General features: G+C 44.4%; 1 protein-coding gene across 1 annotated transcript in view; it reads right to left on the bottom strand.

The window, feature by feature from the left end:
* Positions 1-24,343, bottom strand: part of SUCNR1 (succinate receptor 1) — a 40,496-nt gene extending 16,153 nt beyond the window's left edge. The window contains exon 1 of the mRNA XM_029617258.1: positions 24,289-24,343. Coding sequence (XP_029473118.1) covers positions 24,289-24,291 — 3 coding nt within the window. The 5' untranslated portion in view covers positions 24,292-24,343. The remainder of the gene's footprint in view (positions 1-24,288) is intronic.
* Positions 24,344-27,364: the final 3,021 nt, after the last annotated feature.

The raw sequence follows: 27,364 nt of genomic DNA, 5'->3' as shown, positions 1-27,364 counted from the left end.
GGAAGGTGACAGTAAATCTCTCAAGTTTTTGTCTCTCTTATTGGCTATCATGATTTCTTTATCTCTGAATATTGGTAGGACTTGTAAAATAATCAGTATTTCATTAATATTTTTCTAATTTCTGTAGACATACAGTTGAAGGTAACTGGGCAAACAATTTTAGTATTGGGGGATGTGTTTTTTTGCTAATAAAGTTTTACGATTCTGTTTGAAGAATCTTGCATAGCCTTCCTCTATGTATTAAATATTTCTTCATCAATACAAAGATGCTTTAATCTATGGAATTATTTATTTATTTATTTAATTTTTTATAGACCGACATTCGATCTGAGATATCACATCGGTTTACATTCAGGTACTATAGGTAAGGTAAGTTGACTGTAAGGTAAATTATTAGTCAATGATCTGCTATGGCAGCTGTTGTATTTTAACAATTTGTTCACATCTGTCGGTTTCCTATATATATCCACCAAGAACCCTTTGTCTGTTTGGTGATCAAAATATCTAGGAAGGGAATACTGGTATTATCAACATTCCTTTTGAATTTAAGGTTCAAATCAAGACTATTAAGCCATTCTTGAAAAGAAAACAAATCACATGCATTCCCTTTCCATAACATGAAGATATCGTCAATGTACCTTTTCCATAAAAGAATACACTCCCTATATTTATGATCTTTCAAAAATGTTTCTTCCACCTTAGCAACTTAAAGATTTGCTACTGATGGCGCCATGGCTGATCCCATAGCAACTCCTTTAACTTGAAGGTAAAAGTCACTGTTGAAAGAAAAGAAATTTTGTTTCAAAGTGATAGTTGATAATTCTAAAATAAACTGGGATGGTATGTGTTTGTGTAATTCTCTATCAATAAGGTGTTCTTCTATAATTTCTAAAGCACTATCTTGCGGTCTATTTGTGTACAGAGATTCAATGTCAAATGTTAACATAAGGACATCATCTTTAGTCACCGTGATAGTATCAAGAATTGTTATTATATGTGATGAGTCTCGTATATACGATGGTATCTTAGGTACTTTTGGCTTGAGGAAGAGGTCAACAAAATTGATAAAGGCTCGAGCAAAGGCCCTATGGTGGAAATGATGGGCCTGCCTGGTGCGTCTGTTAGTGATTTATATATTTTGGGCAATACATAGATTATGGGCGTAATCGGATATTCTACTGTTAAAAAACAATTTTTTTGCTGTGATAATACCTTCTGAATTAGCTACATCTTTTTTTTATCAAACTAGTCAGATTATTTTTTAGCTTAGTATAGAATGAAGAGTTAGCTAATTGTTTATCAATTTCATTAATGTACTGAATATTATGTAAGATGACCACCGCACCCCCTTTATCCGCTGGCTTGATTATGATATCCTTATCATTCTGTAAGCTTTTCACTGCTGCTCTTTCAAGTTAGTCATATTATTAAAGAATTTCAACTTATTTTCTTTTTTTGTTATTTCTTCCAAAACTAATGTCTCATATGTATGAATTATTGGATTCATAGGTGCCTTTGGGTTCCATTTGCTCTTTAGTTTTACAATTGACATCTCAAGGTATGTGTGATTTGTATTTGAAAAGATATCCATAATCTTCAATTTCCTTGTAAATTTGAAAAATTCAATTCTTGTCTAAAAAGAGTTATAAGAAGGGAAAGGTACAAAAATTTCATTTGTATTCAATATTCGTTTTGAAATATTGATCACCCGATTTGTAGTATCATTTTCTGATAAGGTGGAAGAAACTTTTCCCTCTCCCCCTCCCTCTTCCTCTGCCTCTGTAATTTGGAGTCGCCCATCTGTTTTCTTGATTGTCTTTTTTTGTTGTATCTCTTTTCCAAATCTTCCCTAATTGAAAAACCTGCTGGTCAGGTTTCTTATATTCTGTTTTTTTGCCTTGCTGTTGAAAACAATGATGCATGTTCTAAAATCGGGTGTACATGTGTGCGTGACAGGTAGCGCGCGCGCATGTATGCTCGCACGCACGTTTTAAAATCTACCTTAATATGTTTATAGTCAAAAAGGTTTACAGATTCATGATTTTGTTCTTTTCCTCTCTACCCTACTACTGTATCACAACAAGGCCTGCTCTGTGTGGTGATTATGCCTTCCAAGTGTTCCATATATCCAGAATGCATTACTAGGGAGAGACAATCCATCAGCAAATCATGCTGAAGGTTTACAGTCTAAAGAGTAACAAATCACTGGGACAGGACAGGACAGGATGGTATTAACTAGAGATGTGTATCATACCAGTAATCGTTTCCAGTTTCATTTTTGTAAAACCATAGAAAATTCGTATTCCCGTGGTTCGGTATTTTATTTTTTCATGGCGAATCATTTTCGTGTTAGTGCGCATTGACGGGAGTTAACTCCCATTATTGCTTGCTAGCTCCCATTAATGTGCGCTAACATAAAACCATTAGCATGCACTAACGGGAGCTAGTGCGCACTAATGGGAGTTAGTGCGTGCTAACTCCCATTAGTGTGCGCTAACCCGAAAACCGATTTTCCCTGAAAATTCAGGGAAAATGCAATCATTTTTCGGCATTACCGATCCATGATGAATTAGGAAATATCATAAAAATGTCCTAATTCGTCAAAAACGGATGCATATCCCTAGTATTAATCCCATAGTTCTGAAGGAACTAAAAATAAAACCATAGACCTGGTGATTGCAACCAATCATTTAAAATAGGAACAGTACAAGAAGATTAGAGGGTGGGCACTGTGATGCCAGTTTTTAAAAAGGGCTCTAGGGATGATCCAGAAAACTATAGACCAGTGAGCCTGATGTCGGTGCTGTATAAAATGTTAGAAGCTATACTTAAAAATAAATTTACTGACAATATAAATAGACATGGTTACATAAGGAAGAGTCAACACGGTTTTGAGGGTGTAAAGAAGCATGTGGATAAAGGTGAGCAGGTTGCTATTTGGATTTTTATGAGAGACTTCTCAGGAAATTGGGAGATCATTGGATCAGAAGCAGCATCTTATTGTAGATTGGTAACTGGATAACAGGAAACAGAGGGTAGGAATAAATGGTCAGTTTTCTGAATGGTGAGAAATCATTAGTGGAGTGCTCCAGGGATCTGAATTGGGAACTGGGTTATTTATCTATCATAAGTGATATGGGGAAAGAAACAAGTGAGGTGACCAAATTTGTAGATGACACAAAATTGTTTTCGGGTTGTAAATGGCAGTGGATTGTGAAGAAATGCAGAAGGACTTGTGAGACTAGGAGACTGGGCTTCTAAATGGCAGATACAATTTAATATGGGCAAGTGCCAAATAATGCATGTAGGGAAAAATAATCCCAACAATAGGTAAAGAATACTGGGCTCCATGTTAGGAGTTACCACCCAGGAACAGGACCTCGGAATCGTTGTGGATGAAATCTTCAGCTCAGTGTATTATGGCAGCCAAAAAGGCAAATAGGAACTATTTGGAAAAGAATAGAAAACATCCTAATTTAGAGAAAGGCTAAATAGATTAGGGCTCGATAGCTTGGAAAAGTGTTGACTGAGAGTGATATGGTTAAAATGTATTAAATCATAAGTTGAGTGGAATGGGTAAATAGGGAATGGTTATTTAGCCTTTCAAACAACTCTAGCTATGAAACTAGCATAAGACCATAAGAACATAAGAAATTGCCATGCTGGGTCAGACCAAGGGGCCATCAAACCCAGCACCCTGTTTCCAACAGAGGCCAAACCAGGTCACAAGAACCTGGCAAGTACCCAAACATCAAGAAGATCCCATGCTACTGATGAAAATAATAGCAGTGGCTATTAGCTAAGTAAACTTTATTAATAGCAGTTAATGGACTTCTCCTGCAAGAACTTATCCAAACCCTTTTTGAACCCAGCTACACTAACTGCACTAACCACATCCTCTGACAACAAATTCCAGAGCTTAATTGTGCATTGAGTGAAAAATAATTTTCTCCGATTAGTCTTAAATGTGCTGCTTGCTAATTTCATGGAATGCCCCCTGGTCCTTCTATTATCTGAAAGTGAAAATAACCAATTCACATCTACTCGTTCAAGACCTCTCATGATCTTAAAAATCTCTATCATATCTCCCCTCAGCCATCTCTTCTCCTAGCTGAACAGCCCCAATTTCTTCAGCCTTTCCTCATAGGGGAGCTGTTCCAATCCCTTTATCATTTTTAGTTGCCCTTCTCTGTACTTTCTCCATCGCAACCATATCTTTTTTGAGATGCAGTGACCAGAATTGTACACAGTATTCAAGGTGCGGTCTCACCATGGAGCGATACAGAGGCATTATGACATTTTCTGTTTTATTAACCATTCCCTTCCTAATAATTCCTAACATACTGTTTGCTTTTTTTGACTGTTGCAGCACACTGAGCTGACGATTTCAAAGTTTTATCCACCATGACGCCTAAATCGTTTTCCTGGGTGGTAGCTCCTAATTTGGCAGACAAGTTTAAAACAAATTGTAGGAAGTTTTTATTTACTCAGTGTATAATCAAGCCGGAGGACAAGGTTAAGGCAACTAACATAGAGGGATTCAAAAGAAGTTTGGACAAATTATCAAAGGAAAAGTCCATAAATAATTATTAACCAGGTAGATTTGGGAAAGCCAACTCCTTGGGAGTGAGATGAAAGATCAACTATTGGGGATCTGCTGGGTACTTGTGTCCCAGACTGGCCACTGGGCTTGATGGAACTTGCTTTGAGCCAGCATGGCATGGCATGTTCATAAAATTGACTGTAAAGCTGGTAGAAGCAGGGCTGGTGCATCCCAATAGACGAACTAGGCCATTGCAAAGAGTAGCCATATGGAGCCATGAGCAGAGCCCATCGCACTCACAGCTGAGAGGAGTACAGACTTGGCGGGTCATGAGTGGAACCTAACCCGCTCGCAGAGATGCAGCAGGCTGTGAGCTGCGCCCATCCTGCTCATGATCGAGAGAAGCAGATTTTCCGTGGGCTATGAGCAGCGCCTCTGTATGTGTGTGTGAGAGGGATTGTATGAGTATGAGAGAGCAATGGTGTTAGTGAGAGAGAGGGAGGGAGCCTGTGTAAGGGTGCGTGTGTGAATGAGACAAGGAACCTAAGTATGTGTAAGACAGGGTGGCCTGTCAGTGAATATGGTTGGGGCTGGAGCCAGGTCCTGGACTGGGCGGAGGAGGGGGGGGCGGGTGCAAGGCAGAAGGTTCGCCTAGGGTGCCTAATATCCTTGAACCAGCCTTGGGTAGAAGAGCTTGCAGTGTGGTACCAGGAATCTGGTCCTAGCTCCGACAATCCATTAAGATTCCCAGAGCATCCGCAATATGTGTTAGCAGTAGCGTCATTTCTGCCTTGGTTTCATTCATGACCTGTAATCGGTGCAGTATGTTGTCTTTCTGGGTAATCATCTCTTTTTCCAAATTTACCATTCCACTGGTAACTGCAGTCTCTGAAGAGACACTTAGGCCTAGATTTTCTAAGACACCGCGGCGGCATGAATCGTGCGGTACAGGGGGCTGGGGGGGGCGAAGCAGGGGGTGGGCCTGTGAAAGCCAGCAGTGATCGCATTTCTGCAGTGCGATTGCTGCCGGCTTTTGCACCCAATAGCACCATCATAAAAGGTGTTGCTATTGGGCGCGAAATGGGCAGCGAAAATGGTTCTTACCTTTTCACTGTCCGCGATGTCCTCGCGGTGTCTGCCCTGGTGCCACCCCAACTCCTCCTGTTCCAGTCTTGACACCGCCCCTTTTTAGTGATTGCTATGAAAAATGACCCTCAGTCTCTGTCCGCAGCTAAATCTCCTGCATATCCAAAACAGCATTACTGATGAAGACAGATGCTTTCAGAAGCACTTTAGAAGAACAGTGTCTTCTAGGTCAAAGCCCTCTCCTGGTGGGAAATCTTCCAATGGGTCTCCCTCAACATCGATCTCACTGTTTTCCTTCTGACAAACTCTGCCTCTTCTCAGCTCATTTCTCTGTTCCAGATGTGAAGGCCCTGGATGAGGGTCATCCAAGGAATCTTCCTTTCTTGACAGTAGAAAAAGAACTATTACGTAGTTACATTTCTCTAAGTACTGTACTTAATAACAACTGAATTGGAGGGGTGGGATATAAATGTTATAAATAAAAAATAAAAATAACGACATATTTCCCACTTATTAGGTCCATAGGATCTGGGTACATTAGAAGGGATAGATATCATCTAGGAAGTGACAGGAAAAGAAGGCTTTTCTATATAGTTTGCAATGAAGATGGAGAACAAATAGTATAGTCAAGATAAGATGTGGCAAGAGGCTAGACCCGGGATTTGCTATAGAAAACAGATCTTCATACAAAGGGGGAGAGGGAGGGGAATGCAGGGAAGGGCATCCAACAAGAGGTAAGGGAAGTAAAGGCAGGACCAAAGTTGTAATGAATGTGGGCTCTGCCCAGGTGAGGGCTACTTGAAATCAGTTGAAGGCAATACCAGAAAACAATAAAGAGAAATTAGGACAGACTACAGGGGCCATATGACTCTTGCCTGCTAGGTTTCTTTGTTAAAAAGAGTTGATAGTTCTATGAATACCACCCCAAAGCTTTACCAGAATACATACCAGCTGCCCTTGAAGGTCCTGAAATGTCCACACTGCCTACTCTTCACATAGCCACCATGTCCATGGTGTCTAGGATATACTGCTTCTTTCTGGTCAATGGCACCTGAGTTGATGGGACTTTACAGAGATTGGAAGCTTGCTTTTGCTTCACCCTCTTACACTGGTCTCTTCAGTTTCTTTATATCCTCCACTACCGTATGAGGATGAAGAATGCTATTCACATTCCTGGTAATGTTTTGCTAGATGTTTTGCTTCTGGTAAGCACCATTACACTTTCTAGAAGTAGAGCCAAAGAGATTTTTTTTTCATATTTAGTGATGTCTGACATGATGAGTGCAATCTCTTCTAAGGAGAAGTCAGGCTTCCTCAGCAGGGAATCCTTGCCATTAGCCATTCTGTTCTCCTAGCTGATTATTTTCCTAGTTTGAAAACTTACCTTCTATGCTTATGATAATGAGCCAATTACACAAATAAATAATTGTTCATGATGCATGCTCGTTTTATATATATATATATATATATATATATATATATATATATATATATATATATATCAGCTGGAAATTAGGCAGAAAACATCTGATTAATGAGAAAATACTTCTTTATAATAATTAGGCATCTTTGGCATAGTAATTGCAGGTAATGTATAGACCAGAGGAAACTTTGTTGTTGGCTTTTTCTGGTTTCTGGTGAGGGTGCTCTGTTGGCATTACCCAAGTGATTTAGTTGAAACACTTGTTTGAGGTGACAAAGGTCATACTTTTTCCTTTTGAATGGCTTAAGCCAGGGGTCCTCACATCCAGTTCCCAAGAACCACAAACCAGTCTGACTTTCAGGATTTCGACAATGAATATGCATAAAATGTACCCCAAAACTTTCATTAAAAACAACATGTAGTCAGCTTCCTTTCTGTCAATCTTTACAGTAGGAAACACCTCTAAACTAGAGAAATAGAAGATTGGCAAAGAAGTAATATATCCTTCATTGTAATGTCCAGTGCAAGTAGACCCATGCAATTATGTATAGTCATCAGGAAGGTATAACTCCTAAGGATTGAGATGATGCAGGTAAAAAGTTACAAGGCCTAAGCCAGGCATCCCCCAAATCTGGTCCTCGAGGGCTGCAAACCAGTCTAATTTTTAGGAATTCCACAAAAAATAGGCAAGAAGGCTATGGGCCGGATTTTAAGATGTACGCGCAGGCGTACATTCGTGCATGCAACCCGGCACACACAAATGTACGCCCGATTATATAACATGTGCACGCAGCATTGTCGGAGCTAGGACCAGATTCCTGGTACCACACTGCAAGCTCATCTACCCAAGGCTGTTTCAAGGGCATTAGGCACCCTAGGCGGACCTTCTGCCTTGCACCCGCCCCCGGCCTCCTCCGCCTAGTCCAGGACCTGCCTCCAGCCCCAACCATGTTATAAAATCCGGGGTCGGCGCTCACAAGGGGGTGCACACTAGTGCATCTTGCACGCGCCGAGCCCTAGGGGAGCCCCGATGGCTTTCCCTGTTCCCTCCGAGGCCGCTTCGAAATCGGAACAGCCTCAGAGGAAACTTTCCTTCCACTCCCCCCACCTTCCTCTCCCTTCTCCTACCTAACCCCTCCCCCCAGCCCTACCTAAATACCCACCCATACCTTTGTTTTACAAGTTGTGCCTGCTTCCGCGCAGGTGTAGGTTGCGCGCGCTGGCACAGTGCCAGTGCATGATCCCCCAGCCTAGCGGCCCCCGGCCCGCCCACGCCCCACCCCTTTCTCAAGCCCCGGGACATATGCGCATCCTGGGGCTTAGCGCATGTCGCTGGGCCTATGCAAAATAGGCTCGGTGCTCGTAACCCCCCTACATGTGTAAGTCCCAGGGCTTGCATGGAGGGGCGTGTTGGGGGGGGCGTGTCGGGGGGGGGCATGTCGGGGCGTGCCGGGAATGACGCTGCGTTTCAGGGGCGTTTCGCGAGTGACGCGTTGTTTCGGGGGCAGCACCGCGGGCGCGGACCAGCCCCCGGACCGGAACATGGAGCACGGCAGCCGGCGTAACTTTGCCGACAAAGGTAGGGGGGGTTTAGATAGGGCCGGGGGGTGGGGGTGGAAGGAAAGTTCCCTCCGAGGCCGCTCCGAAATTGGAGCGGCCTCGGAGGGAACGGAGGCAGGCTGCATGGCTCGGCACGCACAGCCTGCCGATTTTGGGCAGCTTTGTGCGCACCGACCCCGGATTTTAATGGATACGCGCAGCTATGCGCGTATCTATTGAAATCCCTCGTACTCTTGTTCGCGCCTGGTGCGCGAACAAAAGTACGCGTGTGCGCAGATTTATAAAATCTGCCCCTATATGAATAAGTTAAAATTGTATTTGATTATTTAATAAATATATTTTTTCTTATTAGATGCTTACCCTTTTTCATGATTGAGCTTAGGGTAGTGGTATTTTGTTTTGCCAAGTTTATTATACTATATTGGGTCTGTATTCTTTTAAACTAGATCCGAGTCATGCCTACCAGTAATTTCCAATAAATGAGGAAACTAAATAGCTATTAATAGTCCCTACACAAAGACAATTGTTTCAGTTAAAATAGTGTGTTTTAGAGTCCGGCATCTTCAGAAGTGCAAATTTATCCACAGGCCAATTTTTTTTCTTATAACTGACACCTTTGTAGCAAAATCTGAGCAATTGAAATTGGCAAGAAATTCAGCCAATTCTGACATAATCTATGGCAAATTTGCACTGGTCCAAAGAAGATTATGTCATAGTGACACTGTTTTTAATTTAAACAGCAGATTAATTTATGCATGGACCACAAAAAAATCTACAAAATCTTGGATTAGTTTGGATTAGTTTACAGGTCTGCAGTGATGTCTCCTCATCATATGTTAGCACAGCAATTGAAGGAAGGTGAAAGGAGAGAGCACACGTCCTAGCTTGATGAGCAAATTTTTCATTCAGTGAATCCACTTTACTCTGAATACTGAGACCTCAAACAAAGCAGAGGGGGTGCATTGCTGAAAATTTTAATCTGAATATAAAATTTCCAGTTCTGAATTGAACTTAGTGGTAAAAATGACATCTTCTGTTAATTCCTGCAGCATTTTAGTCTCTTGGAAGTTCTGAACATGCACACTTCAACCTCCTCTCCCTACGATGCCCCTATTTTAAACTAATGCACTTGGAAAATAAAAGTAAAATACATACGGAGCATATTTGTGAAGTGGCAGAAGGAAGGTCCTGCTACAGAAGACTGGAATATAGTTCCAGATATAAACCATGAAGCTGGTAAAACATATTGAGGGTATCAAACAGTACAAGGGTGTTGCGCTTACCGGCCACGTACACTCTGCGGCCGGGCCTGCTCACCTCGCTACGCCTTCTACAAGCTCCGGGCATGTCCCTTCCTCAGCTGCTCCCAGCTCGCGGCGTCTCCGTTCCCCCTTTGCTCCTGCTCCGGACCAGGCCTCACGACGGGGCTTGGCATCCTCCATGGGATTGGCCCTGCCCCTAGGCACGCACACGGACTGCCCAGCATCTTAAAGGGCCGGGGCGAGACCCAGTTCTGCGGTGCACCCTGATTGATCGCTGCATAAGAGGAAGTGATCTGACCCCACTTCCTTGCCTTGGCAATCATGTTGATCACGTTGTGATAGCTAGTTTGCCTTCCTGATCCAGTGTCTTGTTCCAGTCTCCTGTTCCAGTGTCTTGTTCCAGTCACCAGTTCCAGCATCTTCCTGTTCCAGCATCCTTCTTTTTTTTTCTATCTACCCAGTTAGTACCGTTTGGATTGTCTTCTAGGTACTGACCTCTGCTTTGTCCATTGACCACGTCTGAACGCTGCATGGAACTGACCTCTGCTTTGTCCTTTGACCATGTCTGCATACTGCCTGGAACTGACCTCGTCTACATGCTACCTGGAACCGACCTCTGCCTGATCACTGACCATGTCTGACCACCGCCTGGAACCTGACCTTTGCCTGACTGACCATTCTCAGACTGACCACTGGTATTGACCCCTGCTTTGGCTGACCACGCTATCCTTGACCCTAGCCTTGATCCTCGCTCTTCATTCAGAGACTCTGTTTTGGTCTTCTCTGGCTCCTGGATTCCTTGATCTGAATATCAACCACGCACCCTTGTTCATGGTAGGCACACCCTTGAACTTTATCTCTTGGAGATTCTGCGAGGCCCACCTAAGACCAGACGGCCAGGGTAACCAAGGGCTCAATCTGAGGAAACCGGGGGTTGCTATTGGTGAAGCTCCAGCTAGCCTCTGTCTCCTCCTGTGCTCCACGTCCTGGTGGCAGGCACTCTCTGGGTCCAACAAGGGAGCCTACCAATCCTGCAGCAGGCCAAGGGTCCACCTCCCGGCACAACAGGTTGCCAAGGCCATGGACTCAGCGGAGTCTCCCGTTATACAGACCATCCCGGGTCTGGCCGCAACTATCCAAGAGCAACGATGAGCCCTAGAGACTCTAACATCTTCGGTAGAAGAGCTCTGCTCTCAATTGCAGGATGCAGTAATGGCCAATCCCGTGGGCCTGACTTCCACACTGCTACCATGAGCATCACTTGCTCTGCCAGCTCCTCCTCATTTCAATGGGGATCCACGCCTCAACCAGTGCTTCATGCAGTTCTTCCTGCAGCCTTCATTGTTCCTGAAGGAATCCACCAAGATCATCTTCATCCTCTCACACATTGAGGGGAAGGCCCTGGCATGGGCTTCTCCAATGTGGGAACATTCTGATCCTATCCTCACCCAACTGTCTCAGTTCATCACTGCCTTTAAGCGAAACTTTGAAGACCCTGATCGTCAGGCTGTTGCAGGCCATCAACTTCTCCACCTCCATCAAGGCTCAAGATCCCTTTCTGAGTTTACGGTGGAGTTCCGCACATTGGCCACAGAACTGGGATGGCAAGAAGACTGTCTACAGGCAATCTATCTAGAAGCCCAGTCTCCCGCTCTCAAATATGAGCTCGCTGTTCGTGAGATTCTCATATCTCTAGAGGACCTGATTTCCCTAGCTGGGAGAATCGAACATCACCTCTGGCAATGGCACCAAGACGTGAAAGCACCTCGACCTCCTGCTCAATGCCCAGCATGTGCCCCAAGCCCTCAATTAAAGGCTTTACTGGCACCACCTCCATCCACAGAAGAACCGATGCTAGTTAACCGTGGGCGTTTGTTGCCCGAAGATAGTCTTTGGCGCAAGAAACAAGGGCTCTGCTTATACTGCGGTGTTGCTATCCCGGTCGCCAGGCTAGCGACCGGGCGCTTACCTCCGTGCCGAGGTCCCCGTTCGTGCCGCTCTCTGCCGGGGTTTCGGGCCTGTACAGCCGCATGGCAGCGGCGTCTCCCTCGTGGAGACGCCATCGAGGCCGATTCTGATTCCTCCCCCTGCCGGGGTACGCGCGCGCGCGCGCGAAGGGACGGCACTTGTAGGTCCAGCACCCGGAAGTGCTGAACCGCTCCTTCCCTGACGTCAGAGGCTGGCTGGCTATATAAACCAGCTTCAGTCTCTCTTACCTTGCCTTGCAACGAGGTCGCTCCTGTGAGTACTTAGTTGCTTCCCTGGATCCAGCGTGCTCCGTTCCTGCTTGTTCCAGTCCTTCTTCCTGTGGTTCCTGCCGTGCTTCGTTCCTGCTTGTTCCAGTCCTTGCTCCTGTGGATCCGTTCCTGCTTGCTCCAGTCCTTACTCCTGTGGATCCGTTCCTGTCTTCCCAGCTTCTTGTCTTCAGTCAGCCTTGACCCTCGGACTCCTGCTCGACTCTTCTCGTCTTCAGCCAGCCTTGACCTTCGGACTCCTGCTCGACTCATCTCGTCTTCAGCCAGCCCTGACCTTCGAACTCCTGCTTGACCCTTCTCGTCTTCAGCCAGCCCTCACCACCGGACCTCCTAAGTCCCAGCGACCCGGACCCCTACGGGATCCTCCTGGGGGGGTCTCGGGTTTCCAGGGTGAACACTTCCTCCTACACGCCAGATCCGTACCGCCTCCCGGCTCCTTTTCCATCTTCTGGATTCCGCTGTCCAGACAGCCGGGCCAAGGGTTCACTAAACAGACTTTTTCACAACATGCAGTGCCTCTGGATACCTGAGACAGTCTTGTCCAGCTTGTCCGGAAAACTTCAAAGCCTAAGCCCGGAGGGGGTCCCGAGCTTGGGTCCTACAGTCTCTGGCCCCCAACTTTTACTTCCAATATCCTTCTCAACGGAATCCCGTTCCTTCACCACCACTGCTCTCTTTGACACTGGAGCAAGTGACAGCTTCATCATGGATGACATCAACCTTCTGAAGATTCCCCTGCAACCCCTAGAGGTGCCTCACCGCATCTCATCAATCCAAGGGGAACATCTCCCTGGACGAATCACACATCGCACAGTAGCCTTCTGCCTCACCATAGGAACCCTCCATAAGGAAGAAATATCCTTGTATGTCTTGAAACATTCCACACACCCAGTCATCCTAGGGCTTCCCTGGCTCCAGATACATGGACCCCAATTTGACTGGCAGACCCTCCAGCTAGTTCAGTGGGGCCCTCAATGCCAGAAACACTGCTTGAAACAAGTGTCTCCAGCAGTTACCGTCTGAAAGACTATGACTCTCACCGGTCTATCTGCCCAGTACTCTGGCGTGGTCATTGTTAAAAAATACCATCCTAGAAGCACAATCCAGATGTATTCCACACATTAACAAAGGTGGAAAGCAGGCAAAACGATTACTGGCATGGTTAAAAGGGGAGGTGAAAGAAGCTATTTTAGCCAAAAGATCCTCATTCAAAAATTGGAAGAAGGATCCAACAGAGGAAAATAGGAAAATGTATAAGCATTGGCAAGATAAATGTAAGACATTGATAAGACAAGCTAAGAGAGAATTTGAAAAGAAGTTGGCCATAGAGGCAAAAACTCACAGTAAAAACTTTTTAAAATATATCCGAAGCAGAAAGCCTGTGAGGGAGTCAATTGGACCATGAGATGATCGAGGGGTTAAAGGGGCACCTAGAGAAGATAATGCCATCGCGGAAAGATTAAATCATTTATTTTCTTCCGTGTTTACTGAAGAGGATGTTGGGAAGGTACCCGTACTGGAGAAGGTTTTCATGGGTAATGATTCAGATGGACTGAACTAAATCATGGTGAACCTAGAAGATGTGGTAGACCTGATTAATAAACTGAAGAGTAGTAAATCACCTGGACCGGATGGTATACACCCCAGAGTTCTGAAGGAACTAAAAAAATGAAATTTCAGACCTATTAGTAAAAATTTGTAACATATCATTAAAATCCGGAAAATTACAGACCGGAAAAATAGTGGAGAGTGTTCTAAACATCAAAATCACAGAACATATAGAAAGACATGGTTTAATGGAACAAAGTCAGCATGGCTTTACCCAAGGCAAGTCTTGCCTCACAAATCTGTTTCACTTTTTTGAAGGAGTTAATAAACATGTGGATAAAGGTGAACCGGTAGATGTAGTGTTCTTGGATTTTCAGAAGGCATTTGACAAAGTTCCTTATGAGAGGCTTCTAGGAAAAGTAAAAAGTCATGGGATAGGTGGCGATGTCCTTTTGTGGATTACAAACTGGCTAAAAGACAGGAAACAGAGAGTAGGATTCAATGGACAATTTTCTCAGTGGAAGGGAGTGGGCAGTGGAGTGCCTCAGGGATCTGTACTGGGACCCTTACTTTTCAATATATTTATAAATGATCTGGAAAGAAATACGACGAGTGAGGTAATCAAATTTGCAGATGGTACAAAATTGTTTAGAGTAGTTAAATCACAAGCAGATTGTGATAAATTGCAGGAAGACCTTGTGAGGCTGGAAAATTGGGCATCTAAATGGCAGATGAAATTTAATGTGGACAAGTGCAAGGTGATGCATATAGGGAAAAATAACCCATGCTATAGTTACACAATGTTAGGTTCTATATTAGGTGCTACTACCCAAGAAAGAGATCTAGGTATCATAGTGGATAACACATTGAAATCATCGGTTCAGTGTGCTACGGCAGTCAAAAAAGCAAACAGAATGTTGGGAATTATTTGAAAGGGAATGGTGAATAAAACGGAAAATGTCATAATGCCTCTGTATCACTCCATGGTGAGACCGCACCTTGAATATTGTGTACAATTCTGGTTGCCGCATCTCAAGAAAGATATAATTGCGATGGAGAAGGTACAGAGAAGGGCTACCAAAATGATAAAGGGAATGGAACAGCTCCCCTATGAGGAAAGACTAAAGAGGTTAGGATTTTTCAGCTTGGAGAAGAGACGGCTGAAGGGGGATATGATAGAGGTGTTTAAAATCATGAGAGGTCTAGAACGGGTAGATGTGAATCATTTTTTTACTTTTTTGGATAATAGAAAGACTAGGGGGCACTCCATGAAGTTAGCATGTGGCACATTTAAAACTAATCGGAGAAAGTTCTTTTTCACTCAATGCACAATTAAACTCTGGAATTTGTTGCCAGAGGATATGGTTAGTGCAGTTAGTATAGCTGTGTTTAAAAAAGGATTGGATAAGTTCTTGGACGAGAAGTTTATTACCTGCTATTAATTAAGTTGACTTAGATAATAACCACCGCTATTACTAGCAACGGTAACATGGAATAGACTTAGTTTTTGGGTACTTGCCAGGTTCTTATGGCCTGGATTGGCCACTGTTGGAAACAGGATGCTGTGCTTGATGGACCCTTGGTCTGACCCAGTATGGCATGTTCTTATGTTCGAGGATGTCTTCTTGAAGCAAAAGACTGATACGTTGCCTCCACTTCGAAAGTTCAGTTGCCCTATTTTACTTCTGCTGGGCACCACGCCTCCCAAAGGCAGGACATATCCACTCTCCCTTCCTGAGACTCAAGCAATGTCCGAGTATATCAAAGAAAATCTAGAGAAAGGGTTCATTAGACCTTCTGACTCTCCAACAGGAGCGGGCTTCTTCTTCATCAAAAAGAAGGAAGGAGGATTATGCCCATGTATTGACTATCATGGGCTTAATGCCATCACCCGCAAGGATCGCTATCCATTACCCCTCATCAGTGAATAGTTTGATTGCCTGCAAGGGGCCCAGATCTTCAAGAAGCAGGATCTATGGGGAGCATACAATCTCATACGCATCCAGCCTGAGGACATTTGGAAGCCTGCTTTCAACACTAGGGATGGCCACTACGAGTACATAGTGATGCATTTCGGCCTTTGTAATGCCCCTGCGGTCTTTCAACGCCTGATGAATGAGATCATCCGAGATCTACTTTATTCATTTGTAGTCATATATTTAGGTGACATCCTGATCTTTTCAAAAGATCTGAAGTCCCATCGCATTCACGTCAGGACAGTTCTTCAATGCCTCAGAGAGAATCATCTCTATGCAAAACGGGAAAAATGCATCTTTGAAGAAAACCATCTGCCCTTCCTGGGATATATAATTTCCGATTGAGGATTTACTCTGGATCCTAAAAAACTTCAAGGGATTCATGACTGGCCCAAGCCAGTAGGCCTCCGAGCCTTACAAAGATTCCTCAGATTCACGAATTACTATAGAAGTTGTATCGCTAACTATTCCACATTAGCTGCCCCACTCACGGCTTTGAATAGAAAAGGAACCAATCTCCAGATATGGAGTCCCAAGGCTCAAGCTGCATTTCACGCATTAAAAGAGTCCATGCTTGTGATATCCTGACCCAAACCATCCATTCGTCTTTGAGGTCGACGCATCCACCATCGGAGCTGGGGAGGTGTTGAGTCAGTACTCCTCCAAAGGTACATTGGTACCATGCTCCTTCTATTCCCACAAATTTTCACCAGTGGAACAAAATTATGCAATTGGAGATTGTGAACTTCTCGCTGTCAAGCTAGCAGTCCAAGAGTGGCGTCCATGGTTGGAAGGAGCACAACAAAAGTTTACCATATTCACAGATCACAAAAATCTTGAACATCTAAAAGAAGCACAATTATTGAACCCAAGACAAGCCTGATGGTTGTTGTTCTTCGAACGATTTAATTTCGAGCTGTGCTACCGGCCAGCGTCAAAGAACCTCCGTGCAGATGAACTTTCGCGGTCCCTAGAACCAGAAGATACACCAGACTCCCCAAGACACATAATCAATCCAGCCTGTGTGTGCTTCGCGGTTATCACCATGGTACCCACCGGAAAGACAGTTATCCTACGCCGACTACATGAGCATGTATTTCGCTGGGCCCACAACTCAAAGCTGCCTGGACATCCTGGCTGAGCCAGAACCCTCGAGATGCTGAGGAGGTTCTACTGGTGGTCCAGTATGGTAAAAGATTAACGCAACTATGTTGACTCTTGCCCTATATGTGCTCAACAGAAGCCCCCAACTGGTCGATCATGGGGACTTCTCCAACCTCTTCCAGCACTGACCAAACCCTAGTCTAGTAAATCAACTGATTTCATTACTGACCTTCCTCCATCTCAAAATAACACCATCATCTTGGTTTTCATTGACCGCTACTCTAAGATGGGCCATTTTATTCTTCTGGCAAGTGTTTCAGGAACAACTTGCCAAGTTGTTCCTGAAACACATCTTCTGCTTGCATGGTCTACCCAAAGAAATAATTTCAGACCGAGGGCCACAATTTGCCGCTAAATATTGGTGATCATTATGCCAAAAGTTCAACATCACCCTGAACTTCACTTCAGCCTACCACCCTCAGGCGAACGGCCAAGCAGAGAGAACCAACCAGACACTGAAGACCTTCCTACGGTCATATCTGTATGACCAGCAGGTTAACTGGGCAGACCTGTTACCTTGGGCCGAGTTGTCACACAACACACACATTGCTGCTGCCACCGATGTCTCTCCGTTCTCCGTGGTGTTTGGCCGCCAACCACGCTTGCCTCTGCCTGTGCCTCTCTCTCTCTCCATGCCTTCATCATCGGCTCAGTGCACGGCGTAAACCATCCGACTCGTATGTAACCAAGTCAAAGAGCATCTAGCTCAGGCTGCCAAACAGTCTAAGAGAGTAGCAGATACTCATCGATGGTCAGCCCCACTCTTCCAACCTGGACAGAAGGTATGGTTAAGCACAAACATATCCGGTTGTGATTACCCTCTCAGCGCCTGGCACTGAAATTCATTGGGCCATTCCCAATTCTCCGCCGTGTCGGAGCAATAATGTATCAACTCCAGCTACCAAGATCCATGGGTATCCACAATACCTTTCATGTTTCCTTATTGAAACCCCTCGTACTGTCATGGCTATCTCGCAGGACTCCTCCTCCTCAAGTCTCCGCAGAACCAGAGGAAACCTTACAGGTATGAGAGGTCCTAGATGTCCACAGGAGAGACACGGCCATTTGGGAGTATCTCCTGTTGTAGGAGGGCTTTGGGCCTGAGGAGAACTTGTGGGAGCCCTTCCACCACTTCTATGATAAACAATTCCTCCAAGACTTCCATCGAGACCACCCTAACAAACCAAGGCCAGTAAGGGGGAGGCCTAGAAGGGGGGGTACTGTTGCGCTTCCCGGCTACGTACACTCCGCGGCTGGGCCTGCTCACCTTGCTAGGCCTTCTACAGGCCCTGGGCACGTCCCCTCCAGAGCCGCTCCCAGCTTGCGGCATTCCGGTCCCCTTGTGCTCCTGCTGCAGACCAGGACTCACGGCAGGGCTCGGCGTCCTCCGTGGCATCAGCCCCGCCCCTAGGCACATGCACACGGACCGCCCGGCTTCTTAGAGGGCCGTGGTGGGACCCAGCTCCGCGGCGTGCCCTGATTGATCACTGCATAAGAGGAAGTGGTCTGACCCTACTTCCTTGCCTTGGCATTGGGTCAATCACATTGTGATAGCTAGTTTACCTTCCTGATCCAGTGTCTTGTTCCAGTCTCCTGTTTCAGCATCCTCCTGTTTCTACGTCTACCCAAGTAGTACCATTTGGACTGTCTTCTTGGTACTGACCTCTGCTTTGTCCATTGACCACATCTGCACGCTGCCTGGAACTGACCTCTGCCTGTCCACTGACCACGTCTACATGTTTCCAAGAACTGACCTCTGCCTGATCACTGACCACATCTGACCACTGCCTGGAACCTGATCTCTGCCTCACTGACCATCCTCGGACTGACCACTGGTATTGATCCCTGCTTTGGCTGACCATGCGATCCTTGACTCTGGCCTTGATCCTTGCTCTTCATTCAGAGACTCTGTTCTGGCCTTCTCTGGCTCCTGAATTCCTTGATCTGAACATCAACCATACACCCTTGTTCGTGGTGAGCACACCCTTGAACTTTATCTCTCGGAGATCCTGTGAGGCCCACCTAAGACCAGGTGGTCCGGGTAACCAAGGACTCAACCTGAGGGAACTCCGGGTTGCTATTGGTGAAGCTCCAGCTAGCCTCTGTCTCCTCCTGTGCTCCGCCTCCTGGTGGCAGGTGTTCTCTGGGTCCAATCAGGGAGCCTACCAATCCTGCAGCAGGACAAGGGTCCACCTCCCGGCGCAACAAAGGGTAACATATCTTACTGGAAATATGACAGGAAGAAAGCTACAGAAGACTACCTAGGATTGCTGAGCCCATGTATGAGCCACAGGGGGAACCTGGCAATGTGACACTGCAAGTTGATTCACTATTGCCCTGGCTGTGTAGGTCACAATAAATTTAGAGGTCATCAAACAGCTGAAATCTACAGTGGAATTCTAAAAGAGGAGAGATCTTATAAGATGACCCTATTTGTGCACTGCCCTATGAAAGAGCTGGGTATGATTCCCAGACCTGCCTTCTGTGGATCATGCGACCATCAGCTGAGGATGAACCAGAGGTCACAAGGGGAGCACTATTTATTTATTTATTTATTTATGTATTTACAGTATTTATGATCTGCCTAGAATGAATCACGCTAAGCGAAGTACAGACAGATTAAAATAATACAATACAACAAACATCAAATCAATATCATCATTAAAATATCATTAAACTATTAAAAAGATAAAACATAAAATCAGGTTGATTCAGTTAAAAATGCTTCTTCAAACAAAATTGATTTTAATCTTTTATGAAAAACCTCAAGGTCAGAAATTATTTTAAGGTCATCCAGTAAAGCATTCCATAACTTTGGGCTAATCAATGAGATTGCACGATTGCTACTTCTTGCAAATGGAGCCCATGCACTTTAGGTATCCCAAGTAGACATTGGGAAGATAACCTTAAATCGTGCATGGGAAGATATTTCAATCTTGACAAATAACTAGGAGGCTAATAATAAAAACGTACACAATAATTAAAACTAAGCACATAGGACAATCAGTAATAACGTACAGTAATGACCTGCATTAAAACAAGAACAAAATTTGCCTCAGAAACAAGACGTCAATTAAAAAATAAAAAGCATCAGGACTTCCCAAACTTGTTCTGGGGACCCCACAGCCAAAGGTAGCGCCGGCGCCATTTTTCTATCAACGCACCCGTGGCCCGAGAGTGGAAGATCACAATGGGACCCCCCCCAATGGACCCCAGGTAATTTAAGACATTTGGGGGGGGTCGGGAGGGGGGGGGATTTATTTTAAAGGGTCGGGGTGGGTTTTAGGGATGTTTTAGTGTGCCGGTTTTTCCGCCCTCCCCGATTTACGATTTACACGATATTTACAGAAACAAAACTGTGACGATTCGATTCCCTCCCCCCCAGCCGAAATCGATCGTTAAGACGATCGATCACACGATACACATCTCTAGCACTGGATGCATGCTCAGACTGGGGAGTGGAAATCGGATCAAGTTGGGGCCTGGATAGAGTGCACAAGCTGAACCAGGGACAAAGACAAGAACTGGGAAACAGACAAGGAACTGGACAGGGTGGCGCAAGATAGAATAAGGACTGGACTAGTCTAGGCAGGGACAGGCAACAATGAACAGGAAAGCCCAACAGGGTGCAAGGCTGGATATGAGAACCTAGCAGGCCCAGAGGTCATAAGGTAAGGCAGAGAAGCCTAGGGGGCCAGAGAGCGGATCAAGGAGGCCTGGGAGGCCAGAGAGTAAGGCAAGGAGGTCTGGGAGGCCACAACACAAGACAGGAGGCCTGGGTAGGCCACAAGGAATGAGAGGACAACAGGGATGACAGAACAAGATGGCCAGGTCAGGTCAGGAAGCCAAGGTGACTCAATGAACAGGCAATTAGGTAATGACAAGACAGAGTTAAATGGGGCTGAGGCTTGCGCGTGGTGTAACCAGTGAGGAGGTCTTTGGCAAGCCTATTGGCAAGGTTCACTGAGGACTCCTGGTGGAGGGAAGACCACGCAGTAGGCTAAACCTTGGCACAGAGAGCACGTGTAACAGGCAAAACCATGACAATTATGAGATAAAATATAGCTCAGATACATGTTCTGAGGAATTTTGCAAAAAATGCTCTGGTATCAGCTGGGGTATTTTTTTACTTAAAATTAATGTGAATGCAATGGCTCTATTCTCTCAAAAAAATAGCATGCAGCAAAAAGAGTATTGCAGAATACCAGCATCAAGCTCCACCACCATGAGCTGTAGCATGGCTGTCAGGTTTCCAATAAATGAAGTAATTTCCTCTTTGACTTTCTTAAGCACATTCCTCTCTTTGTATATGAGATTACACAAATTTCAGACTAAACTTAAGTGGCTGCTGGGTTTGTCTGCTTGGATAAGGAGAAATAAAGTTCAGCAGGAAAGCAGTTTGCACAGATACTTCTTAATGAGGACAGTTTTTAAGGGGTAAAAAGTGCATTATCTGTGTTAATCAGCCATCTGAAACTTACCCTCCCTCAATGCTTCTGAATGTCCGCCTGTTTATTTATAGCCCCATTAAGAGGAGGCATTTCAGGGAAAGTGTTTAGGGTCAGGGTGGATAGGTGCATGGATTACATTTTCAACATCTTGGCATTATTTTCCATGAAAAAAAAATATACCCGCAAAAAAAAGCAAATGCAATGCCCGTGTGGGTATTTTGTGCCCATGGCAGTTTGAGAATGAAAATACAAGCATACTTTCGGGCTGATATAGTAAAGGTTGCAGGAGAGCGGGCGACTGCAAGCTCTCCTGTGCGCGCGATTTAGTATCGGCCCGCATGCAAATGAGGGCCCGCGGTAAAAAGAGGCACTAGGGACACTAGCGCATCCCTAGCGCCTCTTTTTTGATAGGAGCGGCGGCTGTCAGCGAGTTTGACAGCCGACGCTCAATTTTGGCAGCGTCAGTTCTCAAACCCGCTGACAGCCACAGCTTCGAAAACCGGACGCCGGCAAAATTGAGTGTCCGGTTTTCAACCCGCGAGGCGCGGGCCGATTTTACATTTTTTTAAAAATTATTTTTAACTTTTGGGACCTCCGACTTAATATCGCCATGATATTAAGTCGGAGGGTGTACAGAAAAGCAGTTTTTACTGCTTTTCTGTGCACTTTCCTAGTGCCAGCAGAAATTAACGCCTACCTTTGGGTAAGCGCTAATTTCTGAAAGTAAAATGTGCGGCTTGGCTGCACATTTTACTTACTGAATCGCGCGGGAATAACTAATAGGGCCATCAACATGCATTTGCATGTTGCGGGCGCTATCAGTTTCGTGGGGTTAGCCGCGCGTTTTCGACGTGCAATTACCCCTTACTGAATAAGGGGTAAAGCTAGCGTATCTAAAACGCGCATCCAAACGCAGGTTAACAGTGTGCTCCGCCGGAGCACACTGTACTGTATAGGCCTGTTTGTAAGCCAAAAAATAGCACACAAAAAAAGGGGGCAATAAAGCACATAGAAATTTGCCAATGAGGTTGCACATGCTATGTGCCGTTTTTGTGTTTGCTATCATATTTGTGAGCCTGTTCCCAATTTAGCATATTGGCTTTGATATATACTGAAATTCAAAGATGGAATTAATAATTTTGCTTTTAAAATCACCTGGATCAGTAGTTGTCAGAATAGGTATATTATTTTCATTGTAACAGAGACACAGCATTCACCAATAGACCAACATTTTTTCCAAAAGACATGAGGACACCAGAAAACCAGATAAATGAGGTTACGGTTACCTGAGGCTCCATTTAAAAAAAATAAACAAAAACTGAGACACTGTGGGCTGATAGCCAAAATCTCTGTGTTGCTGCAAACTCAGCGGGTACATTTGTCTGTATTGTTCCCCTTCCAAAATCACCTGCCAAATGTGATTTCTCTGTGGGTAATTTTTTTTAATGTAGCAACAATGCATGTACCTTTGAGTATACAAAACTAGGCACCCTCTCTCAGCACCTGGGAATACCTCAACAATATGAACAAAATTACCCATGATATTTCCCCCACATTGAGGGCAGGCAATAATGAAAGCCCCAATTTCACCCATTTGACTAGCAGAAAGGACTTTCATTATAGCTCTCCCCAGGATGTTTTGCAAAGAAAGATTTGTTAGCCAAATTTAAAAAGGATATGAAGGATAAATAAAAAAAAACCAGTGTATTTTGATTTAAGACATTATCTCAGGCTGCACTAACTGCTCAATCTCCACTTAGGTGGGCTGCATTATCTGATCCTTCCACAGCATCTTCTTTCACTGTTGAAAGAAGTTAAAGATCCCATGTTTTTAATTTGCACTCAGGAGGCAGCATGTTGTTTACAATGCAGACATTTGATAAGCTCACTGACAGTTTACAGTCCTTTGAGCTTCACCAAATTCTTGTGTCAAATGTCAGAAATCACTGCTGTAAAGAGCCTAGCTCTGGAATCACTTAAAACTATGGTCATATATTTATTTATTTATTTATTTATTTATTTATTTGCCATTCTCTTTTTCATTTAAATGAGTTGGCATTACTCCATATATTCCAGGCTTGGGATGTATCGGGGTGGGGGGGGGGGGGGGGGGGGGGGTATTCGATTCTTGATGCTGCCCTATGCCCAGCGCTAATGTTACATATCCCAAAGCAACAGTGTGTCCTAATGTAACACCTCTGTGTTACCAGAACCCAGCACAATATAGAAAGCTTCTGGCAGCTGTGGTGTATCTTTTCTGGACCCTCACTATTATTTATTTATTTATTTTATTTTAAATCTTTTCTATACCGTCGTTTGGAGGATACCGTCACAACGATTTACATCAAGGCACATAAAATTAATGATACTGTGATTTGCACACTTACAAGGGTGCCATAAGGTTCGGTAACATAGCTAGTGATCAATAATGTTAAATGTAATTAATCATGTCCATGTCTCTATCTCGGTTTTTATTACAGAATTAACTTTAAGATTGTGACTGGTCCTTTAAGACTACACACTTAGTGAATACAGCAACATGGAGAAAGGTTTTCCTGACTCTTTCTGAAAGAATTAAAAATCAGTTGTCCAGATTAATAAAATTCCTCCCAAATATGAAATAGGAGCATACCGAGTGTACCTGTATAATAATAATACAAGAAAACTGGAAATCACTAAAAGCAAATGGAGTTTTATTTCGAGAACAAGGGGATGTGTTTTCAGACCAGCCCCCATAGCTGAATCCTGTCACCCATAAAACTATAATGCCCCACCCCAAACATTTAAATCCATTCTGACCACATAGATAAAAACAGGAAATTCAATGCTACTGGTAGGTAGACTCTGAATAAACAAAAACTTTAAGAAGCATAAAAGTTTTCATGTGAATATACAATCTCATCTTTAACAGGTTGTTTTTTTTGTTTCCCTGCTACATTTTAGTTTCAACTTTTCAGCAAGAAAATATCCTACCTAATACTTTATTTAAAAAAAAATATATTATCTCATGGGGATCTTACCATTTCTTGGATGGATTTTGGTGCTGTAGGCTCTCCTAGATGGAGACAGGATGAAGGCTTCTGTGATCTCTGAGCAGTTACTGTAGCTGATCTGCTCTACTCTGCATCATCTTAATTTGCATGTCATGTGTGCAGTTAGTTAATCATTCAGAGTAAGTCAGGAACTCCTCTGCCTGAGCAGGCAATGTAGGTAGGAATGATTCAGGTGTTAGGAAGACATACGAATGGCAAAGTTTGCTTTGATTTAAGCAGTAAAATTATTAAAGGCTTGCCATTCAAAAAGGATCAATCCGTCTAACTAAAAAGTCAGGCAGCTAGATCCCGCGGGTGAAAAACCTTTCCCCCTTACACAGTTAGTTTCACTGGCTGGCTAGGATTTTAGCTGATCAAAAAATAGACGGTCGGGGGCAATTTGGCCACCTAGCACAGACTTTCAGCATCTCCATACATAGTCTTGGCTGGCTTCAGTTCAATTCTAACCTGCAAAGTGGTAGCTGAAAAGCAGCCTAAACATAGCTGACCAAATATTAGCCAGCTGTCCCTAAACTGTCCCCTGCACAATCCTCTCCCTCAATCCCATCTCCCAGTGAGGTCCTCTTCCCCACTCCCTCCCAGAGTGATCATCACCCCCTCCCTCCTCCCTTCCATCAGTAGCAGAAGAGAGAGACTTCCTACCTTCATCTGCTTCCTCCTCCTTCAATATGATATCTGAATTGAACAAAGCCCTGTAGTCTTGCAGGTCTCACAGCGCCATGTGCTCGGACTGAAGTTACAAGCTGGTAGAAATTAAAGGAAGCAGATACAATTAAGGAATATTTCTCCTCTTCTACCGGCAGGAGAGGATCTGCCCCCCCCCCCCCCAATCCCCCCCACAAGAGGATTGTGCCAAATCAGGGAGGCTTGCTTACCAACTTCAAGGTGTGAGGCCATGCACCTCCCCTTATCCTTAAGATCACCTTCCTCTCTTCTACCCATGCCTAAGATCCCCTTAATTTGCTGATTCCCTCTCTCCCTCCTCTGCTTCAATACCTGAAATTCTTTTTCACACATCAAACTCCCCTCCCAAAATATACAAACACACAATTAAGATGATTGGATTAATTTTTGTATAATATAAATTAAAAAGCACATTATTTAAGTTACAAATGCATGCAAATACACCATAAGATTACAGTACAATTTCAAAACCATAGCTGTGGAATTTTTTAATTCTTACCTCAGAATTGAATCCTGAGCTGCAGCAGGAAAGAAACTGATCCATATTTTCCACATTTCTCCCAAACTTCATCTCATCCCTCTGTACCTTTTTTCTATCATTTTCCTAGTTAGAACCTTTCTTTCCAATGTTTCCTTATATACTACTCTTTTTATTCCATATTAGATTTCCTCTCTTTGTGTTTTCTTGTTTTCTTTCCTTTGTTTACTGTACGTTTTAACCTATATTCTAGTTTCCTCTTTCCCATCACCCACATATACCTTATATACCCTTTTATCACAGCAGCAAGGGGGCCATCTCCCACCCCATCCCATTTTCCTCCTTACTCTGAAGTGACCCATGTGTACGCCTTACATGTTCATGTTTCCCGCACAACCCTCAGTACTTCTCAATATTTTCATTCCCTCTCAAAATCCATATATTTTATGTTTTTTTCACAGGACCCATCTCCACATTTCTGCTTCCCACTGTTGTAGGGTTCAATCTAGAGTATTGACTGCTGTTCAAAGACAACATTCTGTGTACGTGTGTGAATTGTGTTATGTTACCTAAATTGCAAATGGGACAGGTCTGTCAGAAAAGGGTTGAATCCCTGACCAATGTCATAGATAAGCAGCTGAATTAGCCATGCTGTCTGGGTGCATCCTCCATGCCACTAGGTGGCAGAGCTCTCCAAGATCACCCAAAGTCTTTGGTGAGGTGTTCCTTCCTGCATATTTCCCTGCCTCCTCGAGGCTCCTCAGTCTGATTTTTTCTGCACGACTGACTGCACGTGGAGCTCTTCTCTCTTGTGAGGAAAATAGTTTGTGAGGGAAAAACCTGACAAGAAATTGGCAAAAAAATTGACAGAATTACTACACAGCACACTTTAACATAAAATGCCTCATCCGGGCTTTAAGTTTTGCGACTGTGGGAAGATCATGTCTGTAACTGACAGACATCAATTCTGTTACCTCTGCCTTGGTCCTAGACAAAACCAGGCAAACTGCAGGGACTGCAGACGAATGTCCCCACGGGCACAGCGCCAAAGAGCCGCACGTATCGCCCAACTCAGAGAGGAAGCATCGGGCTCCTATGCCCCCTCTGAGGCTTCAGCTAGATCATCCCCAGGACTGAACACGACACCCAAGGCCCAAGCCCATTGAAGGGCCACCTCTGCAGACCCTCCAGATCAGAAAGAGAAGAAGAAAAAATTGAAAATCCCATCGATGCAACCTGCTTGAAAGCATCGCAACATTGTGGCATCGACGCATCTACGGCACACAGACGCATCGAGGATACACCAACACATCGATGCTCTACGCATCGGACGAGCGTTGACGCACTGATGCATCGATGCATCGACACATTCACGATGCTGCGTTGAAGCCAAAGTAAGCCGGTGCATTGCTGATGCAATCCGGCGCACAGCTTTTTCAATCAACGCTGCCGACGCAGCCTGTGAAGAAGCATAAAAAACATTCAACTGGTCACAAAAGACATAGGAGTCCTTAACCACTGATAGTGGTAGATTTAGAGGATAGTACGTCCCCTCCATGGCTATCGAGATTCTCTTCTCCATCTTCCAAAGTTTTCTCCGGACTATCTGCATCCTCTCATTTCCGGAGTAGCTCAATATTACAGGATCCATTTCATCCCAAAATTGTCTACCCACCAAGGGACATGGGCCACCCAAGAGGAACAGACACCAACATCCTCAGGGCAGCTATATTACCGTCGGATCGCCAACCGGATCCAAAGCCATCCACATCAACTTCATCCTCTATTATGCAAATTACTAATATCTTGTCGCAATTTTTGAAATCAGTTGAGCAGCAACACCAACCAGTCCCTACTGAACTAGAGGAGATGCCTTCATCG

This window comes from Rhinatrema bivittatum, chromosome 9 (assembly GCF_901001135.1).
Source record: "Rhinatrema bivittatum chromosome 9, aRhiBiv1.1, whole genome shotgun sequence".
Classification (NCBI taxonomy): Eukaryota; Metazoa; Chordata; class Amphibia; order Gymnophiona; family Rhinatrematidae; genus Rhinatrema; species Rhinatrema bivittatum.
Note: the sequence above shows the minus strand (reverse complement) of the source record. Positions and strands in the feature narration are given on the sequence as shown.